The sequence below is a fragment of the Bison bison genome, unplaced genomic scaffold (assembly GCF_000754665.1).
Source record: "Bison bison bison isolate TAMUID 2011002044 unplaced genomic scaffold, Bison_UMD1.0 scf7180017864349, whole genome shotgun sequence".
Lineage (NCBI taxonomy): Eukaryota > Metazoa > Chordata > Mammalia > Artiodactyla > Bovidae > Bison > Bison bison.
In genome coordinates, this window is record NW_011494921.1 from 4,642,071 (window position 1) to 4,655,025 (window position 12,955).

Sequence of the window (12,955 nt, forward strand, 5' to 3'; positions counted from 1 at the left end):
GTGTCTCTGGGGAGAGATCTCCGGGGCCGGTGCCGGGCCCCTGCTCCAGCAGTGGGGTGGGCCAGGGAGGTAGAGGACAGCGTCCCTGGGCGCATGCTTCGGCTGGCTGCCCCCAAAGCCCGCCTTCCCTATTGTGGCCCCGTAGGCTGGAGGCATATCTGGGATGCTGTCTGCTGCTGCTGAGGGAAACAAGGGAAGCCTTTCTGCAGGAAGGGACAAGACGGGGCTGGGATGGCCCCTCCCCGTGAATGCGTGGTCCCTCTCTTCCAAGGAGCCCCGGGTAACATGTGCTGTCTTTGCTCTCTCTTCCTGTAGGTGTGGGCATGAAGTTAACTGACGTTGGCATAGCAACAGAGGCTAAAGGGTGAGTAGAAAAAAAAAATCTAGTGCCTGTCACTCAACTCTGGGTTTCCAAACACCTTCCGGCAGAAGTGATTTTGTGTCCCAACTGTGCACGACAGATGCTCGTGGGATAAATTCAGTTCACTTCTCTCACTTACCTAAAATATTTATGGACTTCATTCTCCCAAGGAGACTCATGTGGTTTCCTAACTTTGAAACAAATAAGAACTCTGAATATATTTCAAAATTAATGATCCACAGGAGTGCCATGGGCGGAGGGGAACGCCAGCATTATTGGGAATTTTTTTCACTAGGAATATTCCATTTTTCCACACTTAATATTTTGACTGTTGGCTTATTTTAAAAATTTGTGCAATTGAGTGCAGTGAATTCAACTTGTATATTTTTAATGTATTTTCCCTGCGTGTGTGCTAAGTTGCTTCAGTCATGTCCAACTCTTTGCAACCCTATGGACCAAAGCCTGCCAGGCTCCTCTGTCCACGGGATTCTCCAGGCAAGAATACTGGAATGAGTTGCCATGCCCTCCTCCAGGGGATCTTCCCGACCCAGGGATGGAACCCGCATCTCTTATGTCTCCTGTATTGGCAGGCGGGTTCTTTACCACTAGCGCCTCCTGGGAAACCCGTATTTTTCCCTGTACTCTGCACCAAATACTTAGTATTTTAGGCAGCGCCCAAACTCCCATGGTTGATTAAAGGGCAGATGACTATGGAAGGACTATGATTGATGATTCTGGTTGTTATCAGTGGTGTTGATTTCCTAACTTCGGGTATCGCTTTGCTTACTATGGGGTGAGCAGTGCCCAGGTGGCCCTAAGATCATGTTTTACTGGGGAGTCTCTTGAAAAAACGGTCTCTTTTCTCTGCTTTCTTGACACCAGTAAGGAGAAAGCTGTCTCTCTGTGCTCCTTTGTGAAAATAGAACTCTGGGTTGGAACTGCTGGGCTTTCTCCCACTGCTGATGTCCCCGTGGACTAGGATTATTTGTAAGAAGGGGGAAATGGGGTGGGAGCAAGTGAGTTTTAGAAGGGGTGGCTTGTGTTTTACAATGGAGGCTCTTCTATGGTTCGGGCATGACGAAGCTGACAGATCAGGAGATAGTCGCCACTGAAAAGAGTTTGTTACTCAGTTCCTAAGAGGAAGGGGCTTGCCAGACCATGGCGGGGAGCACCACAGGGAGGCCCCAGGGTCAGTCAGGCAGAAGGAGGGGAGGGGAAAACCTGGGCGAGAGCTTGGAATTGAGTCGTCTGTAAGTTTCCGGGAGGCTCTGGGGTGTGGGGCTGAGTGGCGCTGTCCGCTGCCTGCCCTGTGGTGACTGGGGCAGGGGGCCCAGAGTGTGAGACCTGGTAGAGCGGATGGTGGGAGTGGGCTGCAGGTTGGTTAGCTGGCCTATGCGAGGCGTTCTAGAAGGCCAGTTGTTGTCTCTAGGAATTGGCTGACCCTGGCAGGGGGAGCCGCCCCTGCCTGCAAAGCTGCAGATCTCAAAGCATCAGAAACACACACGATAGAACAGCATGATTGGCATAGCTCAGTCTCCTACAGCTGGGAGCAACGTGTTTACTTGGGCTTTCTGGTGATTTCAGACCACTGGCATCGGCAGTCCTTTAACAAATACAATTTTCAATTAGTATATGAAGGATGGAGAGAAGAAGGGATTTGCAAAAAGTAGAAAGGGGAACACTCTTCTAACCTCCAGATCAACAAGTCTGCTTCATGAAGTTCTCAGCAACCATGCAGAAGCTTTTAATCTGGCTTTAGAACGAAGATGCAGCTTGACCATGTCCCTGCTCAGGATAATAGCGTTTTGCGGTAGAACGATCTCCATGCTGCACCCCCGCTGCTGACCAGAGCTGTGTCTATGAGTCAGGGATGTGGGTCCTGGCCGTGGGCTTGTCAAGAGCGTATGTCATGGGGGGTGGGTATGATATAGTGAGGGCAGGGATTTTTTTTTTTTTAAAGACTTGGGTTCAGCTCTTGGTCCTGCCACCTACTTCTGATTCTCCTGTTGGTAACCTTGCTTCTTGGTGTCATAGACATTTGGCCCACATGATGGAAGGGGCAACAGGGCATCCTGGTTTTCCCAGGACAGTATCGTTTCATGCCTGCCATCCTAGCATCCTGTCTAGTTATTTGTCCTGAGCAAGTTTCCCCGCTTAGAAAATGTGTGGTGCCCCTATTTATTTATTTATTTATTTACAAAGAGATTTTCCTGGACCTCAGAAGAATTTCCCAAGTTAGAGCTTTCCTTCACAGGCATCATGTCCTTTGTAGGATATGGCAGATCCAGGCGTCACACAGACCTGCTTTGAGTGCCGGGTTCTTGTCTCACCGGCTCTGTGGACTTGAGCCCTGACGTTCTCAAAGCCACTGAGGCACAGATGGGGACCCAGGCTGGTCCTGAGAATCCCCCAGCTCATCTGCATCCAGTCCCTGAGGCTCAGCACGTGCTTGATAAACACTGGCCTCCTTCCTCGGCTCATGCCCCAGCCTGACTTAAGAGTAGGCGAATTCCATACCATTATTTGGAGCCACTTTCCATGAAAACAAAGCAGAAACCTGCCCAAGAAGTTTCAAAGACTAAGACAAGCATAAGAGTGATGATTTAAGATGTCTTTTAAAAAGCATGTTAACAACTTCCAGGAACCTGGACCATATTTTTTTTTTCTCGTAATTTAAAAAAGAAATCCAATCCCTTTGGTTTTGTTCTCAGCTCTAATGTGACTTATCTGGCCTGGGACAGCTGCCCAGCACCCATTAGAGCCAAAAGCTGGCACCCAGTGCAAAACGTTGTCTCCTAAGTGTTACTTATTGCCTCCTCCCTGAAAAGGGGGTGGGAGAGAAGGGAATTCTGAAATGTCTGAGAAATATTAGCTATTAGGGGTATTAGATCATCTTGTCCATTGTGTCTTTAAAAACCTTTTATTTAAACTTCTGCAGTCACTTTTTTTTTTTTCTCTCTAAAGAAATGTTTCTTAGCTCAGCTTGAAAAAACTAACAAAAGAGGAATCTTCTCTGATCAGAGTACAAGGCGTAGGGTTTGGGAGGTCTCTTTGGAGGTCCCTGGGGGCTGTGTCCATCCCGTCTTCTTTCTTCCCAAGGACAGAGCAGGAGGTGCAGGGAAAGGGGGCCGCCTGATCACAGGCTGCAAGGGGTCCCTAGGGCCAGGAGGCAAGATTCTGCTGAAGGAACTCAAGGAAAAGTCAGAGCTGCAGAAGGAAGTCTGGGCAGTCAATGCGAGAGATTTGGGGAAGGGTTTCAAGCACAAAGACAGCGTAAACAGACAGGAGACGTGTGGGGAGGTGTGGGACACAATCTCGAACGGGGGAGAGAAAGGCTGGGGAGCCTGGCGGGTGTCAGAGGCTCCAGAGAGCAGGAGACCTGGCCAGGCATCTTCTCTTTATTCTTAGCAAGCCCCCAGGGCTGGCTTCCTGCATCCGTGCAGGAGACGGCCAGTTGGCCTGCTCTACTGAAGCCTGGGGACAGGCGCCCCTACCCTGAGAAGCAGTGCTCCGTGTGGGCATCATTACATGTGTTCTTTTAATCACGTTGAAAAGAACACCAGGCTGCCAGGAGGTGTGAGACTATTTTAAGATCGCTTATAATATTACAAAAGAAAATAGGGGACCATCATGACTTATTCCAATGCGACTTTACCTGGTGGTATGATCCTTAACACTGAAGCGTGGCATATTCTGGAATACTTCATATCCCCACACTCCTTCAGCAATGTTGAGTACCAAAACTTCATGTCACAACGTGTGGCAAGTCGGATTGCTTCAACATCTAATAATCCATCTTCTAGGAAGACCAAAGATACTAACCCCACTGTCGAACATATTTCTGATTTGAAAATTGCCCAGCCATTTAGAGTTCTCTGAAGGGCGAGAAGGAAAAATGCCTAATTCCGTAATATAAGACTCGGAAATTTAACCTAATCAAATCAAAGTCGGTGTAAACCAACACCTGTTGGGAACAGAGCCGCAGCTGTCTCAGTGGGTCCTGCAAACGCACACCTGGCCTGGTCCGCCCAGTTTCTGGGGAGAAGGCAATATTGCCATCCAGCCAGCAGAGGGCGTCAGAGCCAAGCTTTTGTCCTCTGTAATCTCTGCCCCAAAGTCCGCTTCATGTTGGTGAAAGACAAAGAAAAGTACCCTGGACAGATTTCTTCGGAGGCAGTGAGCCTTGAATTAAACTAGGGTCACTATAAATAGGCACAGACAACTCCCTCTCTGTGGCCACCAGGCTGTCGGCCAGTGTCAGGCCCACAGGATCGTAGCGTGTGAGAGAGTCCCTGACCCGGGAGCCAGGGCTGGGCAGAATCATGAACGGCTCGTTCTTGCAGAGGGGCAGCTGTGGGGGGACAAGGCCCCCGAATCACGGCGGACGCACCGTGAGGGCAGTTCCCTTAGGGAACCAGGCCCTCCTGGTGTCAGTGTGACGCCCCATGAGCCTGAAAAATCAGCACAGACTCCTACACTCAGTCAGCTGGGTTCCAGAAAAAGCCCTCTGCCCTCCAGCCAAGAGCAGCCCCTGGGGAGCCCTGCACTGGGGGTGGTGCCACCTGGGGGAGCTTAACCCAGACTGAATCCCGAGACACCCTGGTGCCCGGGGAGGAAGGGCTGAAACGAACTTGTGGGCGGAAGGAGGTGGGCTCTGATACTGGAGAAACGCTTAGAACAGGCTTGAGGGTGTGGTCACGTGGGTGTGGGGCCATGTGCTGCATGTGTGTGTGTGTGTGTGTGCACATCATGTGCTGCATATATGTGTGTGTGTGGTGACTCTGGGCAGACTCTTTAATGCAACGCGTGAGTCTGCCAGGAGGGGAGGAACAACGGGCTCAGGTCAGACTCCCCTGACCTCTCGGTGCTCTGCGCAGCAGGCCGCGTTGCTGTAGATCCCGGCATTCTAGCAGACTCCCCAGTGCCAGGCTTCAGAGGACCAGCCTCCCAGGCCTAAGGGGCCTGATAAAGGCGCTTTCACACGCCCTGGATACCAGACACCTGCTGTCGGGTCCTGCCACCATGGTCTTCTCTGGAAAGCAGCCTGAATCCCGTCTCAAATCCGATCAAGCCCTTATGTAGCAGAGCTAGGTGGCCAGCGTCTGACCTATTCGGCCAGTCCTTGCCATCAAGGTGGCCTGGAGGCCCGACAGGAACACCTATTTTCACAATTTTTTTTTTGCCAGTGTCAGCACGAGCAGTGTTCCTAGTGTGTGTTGAGAGTCTCCTGGGCTGAGAAGTCAGCTAGGAGGACCTAGCATCCACAGAGAGGCAATAACGTTGGCAGTCCAGCAGCCTCCCCCCAAAACCTTGTAAAGGACCACGGAGTGACTGGAATTGGAGCAGAGGGCTCCTCCCACTCCCCGGCTCTGCTCGCTAGTTACCCCACTGCCCGCTCCCCCAACTGAAGACCGGAGGAGCACACCTCGTCATTTCCAGATGCAAAGACAAGTCTGCACGGAAAGATCTGGAGAGATTGGACTTGAGATCACCCCCGCAGATCAGTGGGGGATGCTTGTGATGAACAAGGAGGAGGTGATGGCTAAGAGAGCTGGGGTCACAGTGCCTGGGCCAATAGGGCTGGGTGAAGACCAGGACTGTCTGGAAGGAACTCCCGGTGTCTCCTGAAAGGTCTAAGCAAACAGCAGTGATGCGGCTCCAGTTTCGGGGGTGGAGGAGGGAGCTGCCTTTGGAAAGAGGCGTGGGGTGTGAGTGGGTCTGAAGGCCGCAGGGAAGGCGCCTGGAGGTGGGGGGGCGAGTTGCAGAACGCGGGCCGAGCAGAGGACGCGGAGAGGAGAGGATCCCCACCCTGGAGGGCTCCAGGGCCTGCCCCACGAAGCCCTTCCGCACAGGCACCTCGTGAGCGCGGCTGCTTGCCGGCCCCACCAGCAGCAGAGAACCAGATGGGGGGTGGCTGTAGCCCCCTTTCCCCTCTGTGCGTTCGGCTTTCCCCCTAGCCGGGGTTGGGTGTCAGGGAAGACAGTGCCCGGGCTGGTTTCCATGGAGGCAGCATGGCTCTTGCTCCAGCAGCGGCCCGAGGGAGGCTGCGGAGGCGCCAGAAGGGCAGCAGGCACGCGGGGCAGCCCCTAGGAAAGCAGCCGGCCTGTGTTCCCAGGGGCGCGGGGCCTTCCCGTCTGTGTGGCCGTGAGCTCAGGGACAGCTCGGAGGCCATGGGAGGCCCCGGGCCCGCGAGAAGCAGGAATGACCCCCGGAGGCTCTGACAGGCGGGGGACTGGGTGGCTGGACGAGGTGTTTGTGGGGGTGGGTGCTGAGGTCTGGAGGAAAGAGGGCAGCTTGGAGCCCAGTGCAGAATGCAACGCCTGGGAAATGGTTCGGCTCTGTTACACGTGGGTGTGCGCTGTGCTTAGTCGCTCAGTTGTGTCCGACTCTTTGTGACCCCATGGATTATAGCCCACCAGGCTCCTCTGTCCGTGGGATTCTCCAGGCAAGAATACTGGAGTGGGTTGCCATGCCCTCCTCCAGGGGATCTTCCAGACCCAGGGATGGAACCCAGGTCTCCTGCATTGCAGGTAGATTCTTTACCGTTTGAGCCACCAGGGAAGCCCAAGAAAACCGGAGTGGGGAGCCTTTCCCTTCTCCAGGGGATCTTCTCGACCCAGGGATCGAACCCCAGTCTCCCACATTGCAGGCTGATTCTTTACCAGCTGAGCCACCCATCCGCACCCTCAAAGAAACCAGGAGTTTTACAGCAGCGTTTTTCACAGATTGCCATTGTCAAATAATTTGGGGAAACCCCAACTTGGATAAATAAAGGTAGTTTCTTTAGTGTGAGACTTCCTTCACAGAGTCTTTAAAGAGCTGATGTGTAGTTCGAGTGCCCAAGGAGGCAAGGGGAGCGATTATATGGCATTTTTCATAGTATTTACACCACAGATTTTTTTTAAAGCATCTTGTGAGACTCTAGGAACATACTTTGGGAAGCACTGACTACTCACAGGATGAAAAAGGTAGTGTGGCTTATGACCTTCTACGAGTGGCTTCTGGCCTCAAATCTCCGTAGGATGGCTGCTTTTGCTCAGAACATTCTCTGAACTTTCACCCATCCCCTCGCCAGATAAGGCCAGAGCTGTTAGTCCTCCGCGACAGGCTTAGGACTCACCAGGCAATGGAGGGAAAATCATATCCCTGCCTTACGTAGCCCTGTATCACAGCATAATATTTTTTTATTTGTTCACACTTCCGTTTCCTATGCAAAATAGCCAGCTTTCTGGAAAAGAGCCGCGACCCTTTATTTAATCCTGTTTAACCCCTGCAGTGTCTGCCATGCAGCTGTTGCCCAGTGAAGAAGCACAGGAACACTCATGAAGACACGGAGGACTAACGATGGAGCAGCGGGCATCGCTAGGTGGTTCCCGTGGGCGCCCCCTGGTGTCCCTCCTTTAACCCGCGGGCGACAGTCTGTTCTGCCTGTTTGTACACCCAGCCCTGGTTTCATTTCACATACAGACGCTACCCTGCCTCCAACTGGGGTTTATTTCAGTTCTCTCCCTACATCCTCAGCCTGCGTGTCATGTCCTCCTGCTGCTGCTAAGTCGCTTCAGTCATGTCCGACTCTGTGCGACCCCATAGACAGCAGCCCGCCAGGCTCCTCTGTCCACGGGATTCTCCAAGCAAGAACACTGGAGCGGGGTGCCGTTTCCTTCTCCATCATGTCCTCCTAGCTGTTCCTTAAAAATTAAACCCTTCTTCAGAAAGGCTCTCAAACTAAAGCCTCTGTTATAAATAGCTCTGGCTGGCTTCTAAAGGGGTTACCAACCTGTGGGAATTCTCTGTAGGTTTTTCTTGTCTCGCCAAATCGTCTTTAGACGAGTCCTTTATTAAGCCCGACAAGAACCTTGATTTCTTTCCTGCAGCCAGGGGTGGCGGTTTCTGCAGCTTGGCTCCACCCCTCTCCTGTCTCCAGGCGTCTGGAGGCAGACAATTGCACAGGGAAGTCCTGCTAAGTTGGAGGAGAAGCCGGCTCTGCTGTCAACTTGGTATGAGCCTGGAAGGCTGCACCATCCATAATCAACATGAGAGGAAAGAGGAATTGTTTTTAAGCAGGAAGTCAGCCTAGCATGATTCCCACGCATAGGAAGTGTTGAACTAATCTGTGTAACACTCAACAAAATGCTAGCTGAGCAAATCCCACAAGCTGTCAGGAGGATCAGGCACCATGATCAAGTTGGGGTCACTCCAGGGTCACAAGCATGGCTCAACATATGCAAACGAGTCAGTGTCAGACAAAAGACACACGGTCATAGATGCAGAAAAAGCATTTGATAAAATTCGGTATCCTTCATGATTAAAAAGAAACTCTTGCCAAAGTGGGTGTCCAGGGAACACAGCTCAACATGGTAAGAGCCCTTCATGACAGACCCACGGCCAACACATTACTAAATGGTGAAGCGCGGGATAAGGCTGTGTGGGGTACAGGCAGGACACAGAAATAAACAGCTTCCTAGCTCCTCTGGAAGTGGGTCATGACAGTAATGTTTATGAGGAAATGTCAGGAATGAAATGTCAGGAGTGAAAGAGGTCGGTTCCGATTTAAAGACGTTTCTGAAGTTGAGGACGACATGAGACCATCCGCGCCTTAGTTGATCTCCTGCTCCTCCACAGGAACCAATGGCATCAGTGGGAGCTCAGAGCTGCATTAATAGATACACGGGATTTCGGACCCCACCCCAGGCCTACTGAATCCAAACCAGCACGTGAACACGGCCCTCGAGTGATCTTTATGCCCCACTTCCGTCCAAGCGGCAAGATATTTAAGAAAAGACTCTATCGGATGGTGTTCAGCAGAATAAATTAATTGTTCCATGCCTGGAGATCATGAGAGAAGATGGATGAGTTAAAGTGACGGACTAGAAAATTATACTGATTTGAGGATAAGGATAAAAAAGATTCAGTTAATAAAATGCAATAGGACTAAGGTGTCTAAAAGTAGAAATGTGTGAGAGAGTTCTCAAATGCAGGTGGTTATTGTTTCCTTTGTGTTAGGTTCCTTGGCTTCTGTAACGAGTCAACCACACACCAGGGAGCTTAAAACAATAGAAATGCGTCCTTTCCTGGCTCTGAAGGCTGAAAGCTGAGAATCGGGGCATCGGCCGCACTGGTTTCTCCAGAGCCCTGAGGGAGAGTGTCCCCTCCTCTCTCCTTGGTCCAGAGTCTTGCTGTCCTTGGCATCCCTTGGCTTGTAGACGTGCGGCCCCCACCTCTGCCTGCCTTGTCCCCTTGCTGCTCTCCCAGTGTGTCTCTATCTTCTCAGTAGACACCAGGAATATTGGATCAAGGTCCCTCTCTTCCCCAGAATGACCTTATCTTAATGGCATCTGCGATGCCACTGTTTCTGAATAAAGCTCCATCCTGAGGTTCTAGGAAGGACATGACCTTGGGGGATACTGTTTACCCCACTACATCCACCCAGTAAGAACAGCAGTGGTGAGTGTCTGCCCCGGGGACCTGACAGGGGAGCTGTCGTGATGAGAGAGGTGTGGCCCCCAGTGCTGAGGGGGGCGTTTGGCACACGTGGCCTGCCAGGTGGACCCCAAGCAGAAGAGCCTGTACTTCCTACCTCTTGGGTGTATAGCTCCTTGCAGTGATTGAACTCGTGTCCTTTGAAAAACTCTGGGTTCAGCAGTCTAAAAACACAAAGAATGTGGCCCTATTTTTCCCCTAAGCAACTAAGTCTTATTTATTTTTTTTATTTTGCTTATTTTTCTCATAAAAAACTACGTCTGAGAGAATAAGAGGTCAAATAGAAGCCCAGCGTCCCTGGCTGAAATAGAGACCAAATTGTGAAAGGAGACAGGCTTTTAATCCTGCAGATGCTAGGCAGCAAAAATAGATGAACTGAGATGGCTAGGGGTGGGACATCCTCTATTACCCGGGAGGCCCAGGTGGGGGTCCAAAATTAGGTGGAGAGAGAATGGGAAGTTTAGCAGTGCGATCTGGAGATGCCCTGGGCTGAGGTCAGTTAGCTCTGAGGATGGGGCCAGCATCCATTCATCCGTCCCCTGGACCTTTATTGGAAAGCCTCCACTGGACAGGTATTCTGAGCATAAACTAGTGTCCTGGGAGAGATCAGAGTCTGTACACAGAAAGGTGTACCCTGAATTCTGAGAACTGGTTGTAGTTCTCACAGAGATAGAAGGAAAATTTGGAGAGATGTCGTCTCATGGTGTCAGAGGGCCAGGGAGGCTCCACAGACATGCACTCAAGCTGGGGCTTGAAAGGATCTGGGGCCTGAGTAAGGGGCTCTTTGGTGGAGCAAAGCTGTTTTCACTCTAGTCGTGCCCTGCCTGCACGTGGCCTTCTGCAAATAAAATCAGCCTCCGTCTCTGCTTCCTACTCCAACTTTCCCCGAGGACTCTAAAGAAGGTTAGACATTCCTGGGAAGATAGCTGGGCTCCCAGGGGCTACTCTAGAAGGCCGACAGAGCCGGGCTGCCCAGAAGTGCAGCTCCTTTGTTCAGACTCAGCCGTCTCCCATTTCAGAGGTGGGAACCCCTATGTAGCTGTAAGGGCTTGCTCGTTACACAGCATCACACACGTGGCTGCCAGGGTGGGCTGAAGCGACTAGCGAATTCTCTGGGAGGTCACGGTATGAATTAGTGATTCTTCTCTGCAGAGAGTAGGTGTCAGTGTTTACAAGCAAGCCTCGAGACAGCCTTAGACAGATGGCTGCGACTTGTTTCCAACGTGCTTAACGAGGGAAGCTGCCCTTGGCTTTGATCATCCCAGTTTGGGAAGCTCAGTTTATCAGCATGAGACAAGCATCCCATCTGACAGTCACAGGTCCAGGGGGCCTTGCGTCCCTCCAGGGGATGGATGTTCAGGCGCCGTGGAAACTCAGGCCGGATGACATGGTTGGCAGTGGCATTTTTTTTTCCTACCCGGCTAGAGTCAGCACCTGTCTTGGGCTGACTTTTCTTCCAATGGAGGAGCTTGGCTTTTAAAAACTGAGTCATTTGTCACAAGAAAATAGACTGTGGGCCCCCAGGGAGGCGGGGAAGAACCGGTCCCCCCACAGGGAAGAAGAAGGGGCAGGCTGGATGGAACGACTCACTGATGCTTCAGTTTCAGAAATAAAAAGAAACCTCTCATGCCCCGAACAGCTTAAAACCCAGCTTGGATGTCCTGGGGAAGAACGCACCATCCCAGCCCATTCATTTCACGTTTGTTGCCCTTTGTGGTTTCTGCCCGCAAATGAAGGAGGCCCAGCTTCTTGAATCGTATTAGCTACAGACTCAGCACGAAGCCAGCCCTTGCAGGCTTCCTTCTGCCGATCTGTGTTTGGCCCGATTAATCAAACTCGGCCAGAACTCACTCACACCCAGCAGGACCAGTTCCCTAGGCAGGCAGCCTGTGCAGTTGTGCAAGTCCCCACACTCAGAGGGGCGCCGAGCTTCATTTAACACACATTCCGCTGTTGCCATCTTCAAAGTCTTAATTACTGCCCAGGGAACCCGTGTTCTCAGTTTGCGCTGGGCCCTGCAAATTGTCGATGGTCTGCTATGCCACCCACGCCCCTGCCTCCCTCAGCAAATCTCAGATCTTTCCATCTCAGCTCCAGCATCGCCTCCACACAAAGCCCCCACCAGCTGCACCAGTTAGAACACTGACAATTATAACACAGCCTGGCCGCCATCAATGGAATAGCATCCTCTCATGTCATGCACTGCCCTGGGTGGTTTGTGTGGATTTTCTCCTTTCGTCCTCCTCTCAGCAGCCCTTCAGCCCACTTTCTTGCTGGATCTTCGGGGTCTGTGGGGACCTGGGGACTTGTCCATCCAGGAGGACCCTCACCCCCCACGATCGAGTTGTGAGAGCATAGTCTTTGATTTGAATATGAAATGTCCCAGCTAAAAGGAAGAGCCCCAAGACCACCCCAGGCTGGAGGCTAGCATGGTCCCTCTGGGAGCCGCCAGACACAAAGGCGCAGGTTCTTCTCCTCCCAGGGAGAAGGCGCAGCATCGCAGGAGAGCGCCCGTCTGTGGCGGGGAGACTCCGAGGGCCATACCCACTTGCTCTGTTGTCTTGGGCTGGCTGCCCGGCCTGCACTCCTTCAGTGACAAGTTGGTTGGTGGTTTAGTCACTAAGTTGTGTCCGACTCTTGTGACCCAATGGACAGTAGCATGCCAGGCTTCTCTGTCCATGGGATTCTGCAGGCAAGAATACTGGAGCGGCTTGCCATTTCCTTCTCCAGGGTCTAAATTCAATTTCTTCCAGCCCGAGTTCCAAGATGGCTTCATTCAGAACCTCCGGGTGGGATGGAGGGATGATTCAGATCACCAAGAGATTTTCAGATTTTTATGGGGATGGCCCAGCACTGGTCACTTTGATTAAAAAGCAAAGGGCTCTGTATGGAATCTGGAAAAACGGCGCTGATGAACCTAGCTGCAGGGCAGGAGTAGAGAGACTCAGATGTGGAGCGTGGACTTGTGGACACAGCAGGGGAGGAGAGGGTGGGACGGACAGAGAGCGCAGCACGGACATGCGTACACTGTTGCCTGTGAAAGAGCTCGTGGGAAGCTGCCGCTCAGCTCGGTGACCTCAGCTCCGTGCCCTCTGATGACCTGGAGGGGAGGAT

At 52.1% G+C, this 12,955-nt stretch overlaps 1 protein-coding gene across 1 annotated transcript in view; it reads left to right on the plus strand.

Moving 5' to 3' along the window:
• ALPK2 (alpha-kinase 2) overlaps positions 1 to 12,955 on the plus strand; it is a 136,305-nt gene that overhangs the window by 122,149 nt on the left and 1,201 nt on the right. Inside the window, exon 10 of the mRNA XM_010854830.1 lies at positions 316 to 364. Within this exon, the coding sequence (XP_010853132.1) occupies positions 316 to 364 (49 nt within the window). The remainder of the gene's footprint in view (positions 1 to 315; positions 365 to 12,955) is intronic.